The sequence below is a fragment of the Otolemur garnettii genome, unplaced genomic scaffold (assembly GCF_000181295.1).
Source record: "Otolemur garnettii isolate 467f Iridium unplaced genomic scaffold, OtoGar3 scaffold00017, whole genome shotgun sequence".
Taxonomy (NCBI): Eukaryota; Metazoa; Chordata; class Mammalia; order Primates; family Galagidae; genus Otolemur; species Otolemur garnettii.
This window is the reverse complement of record NW_003852412.1, coordinates 5372837-5374273: the sequence shown is the minus strand read 5'-3', so window position 1 is coordinate 5374273 and position 1437 is coordinate 5372837. Positions and strand designations below refer to the sequence as shown.

The following is a 1437-nucleotide window of genomic DNA, read 5'->3' as shown; positions in this document are numbered from 1 at the left end:
TCATAGAGTCACAGCTCACAGGAACCTCAAACTCTTGGGCTCAAATTATTCTCTTGCCTCCACCTCCCGAGTAGCTGGGACTTACAGGCGCCTACCACAACGACCAGCTATTTTTAGAGATGAGATGTCGCTCTGGCTCAGGCTGGTTTCAAACTAGTGAACTCAGGCAATCCACCCACCATGGCCTCCCAGAGTACTAGGATCACAGGTGTGAGCTGCCATGCCCTGCCTGGCTTTAGATTTTCTAAAATGATGTTTTTCCAGGCGTGGCCCAGTGGTCAGGGTTTTTTCATTCCCTGCAATATATCTTTTCAAGGTTAAAGTCCCTCTAAAAAGAATGCTAAAAACACATTATCTGTAAAAATGGCTAAATGGCTCCAAATTCAGGAAGTGCTCAAATTAGTTTTCTAAAAACAGAATGGCATGCTGTAAAAAGTGGCAAGTTCTATTTTATAATAACAAAGATAGAATAAAACTTACTCCTTTTATTTTTCAACTTACAAAACTAATGCAAAAAATACTAATGCACACTAAATATAGAAATACAGAAAGAAAAAAGTCATTCCCAATCCCACTACAAATAACCCGTTGGATATGCTTTTCTAAAATTATGGTTGACAAACAAATGCACAGAAATGTTCCACATAAGAGTTGAAACTGCCAGAAATGTAGAATGTCCATAGTCAATGGAAAGCTGAATTAGATGTCTTTCTGGACTCTTCCGAGGTTAAGATTTTTAGATTCTTTTAGAGTATCCCAGTCATTTTAATTATCATATTTAAACCAATAGATTCTACGTTAATTGCTAAAAGTTAATTAAGCTAAAAAACTTTGCACTTTTAGAATAGTTCCAAAAACACTGAAAATCAATTTCACTTGACATTTGCTGTTTAAATTACCTATCAAAATAAAAAATGAAACATGTCAAAATAGAATTCTTTTAGATCATGGTGAGATTCTTCTCAAGCTGCAGAACCGTTTCCTTAAGTGCTGAATTCTCTGCCCAATTGACTTTACTTCCCAAAATGATGTTCTGTAATTAAAAAAAATTTTTTAAATTAAATTTGTAAGTACTTTAATACCATGGAATACTGTTCACCCATAAAAAAAATGGAGACTTTATATCCTTTGTGTTAACCTGAGTTGAACATTCTCCTAGTACAGTATGACAATAATGGAAAAGCAAATATCCAATGTACTCACCCACTGCTACTAAAAGGCAGATAAAAAACCCAGGGAAGACTATCTTAAGGAAGGATGCAAGACCTTATGTTTTACAAGTCAGCATTTACTTTTGTAATAGTGTTTAACTATATAGGCAGTCCCTGGGTTATGAGATTTTTTTTTTTTTTTAAGAGACAGAGGCTGGCTCGGTGCCTGTGGCTCAAGCGGCTAAGGCGCCAGCCACATACACCTAAGGTGGCGGGTTCGAATCCC

At 36.4% G+C, this 1437-nt stretch overlaps 1 protein-coding gene across 1 annotated transcript in view; it reads right to left on the bottom strand.

The window, feature by feature from the left end:
• Nucleotides 1-921: 921 nt before the first annotated feature.
• Nucleotides 922-1437, bottom strand: part of CENPH (centromere protein H) — a 21140-nt gene continuing 20624 nt past the window's right edge. Inside the window, exon 8 of the mRNA XM_012802737.2 lies at nt 922-1033. Coding sequence (XP_012658191.1) covers nt 941-1033 — 93 coding nt within the window. The 3' untranslated portion in view covers nt 922-940. The remainder of the gene's footprint in view (nt 1034-1437) is intronic.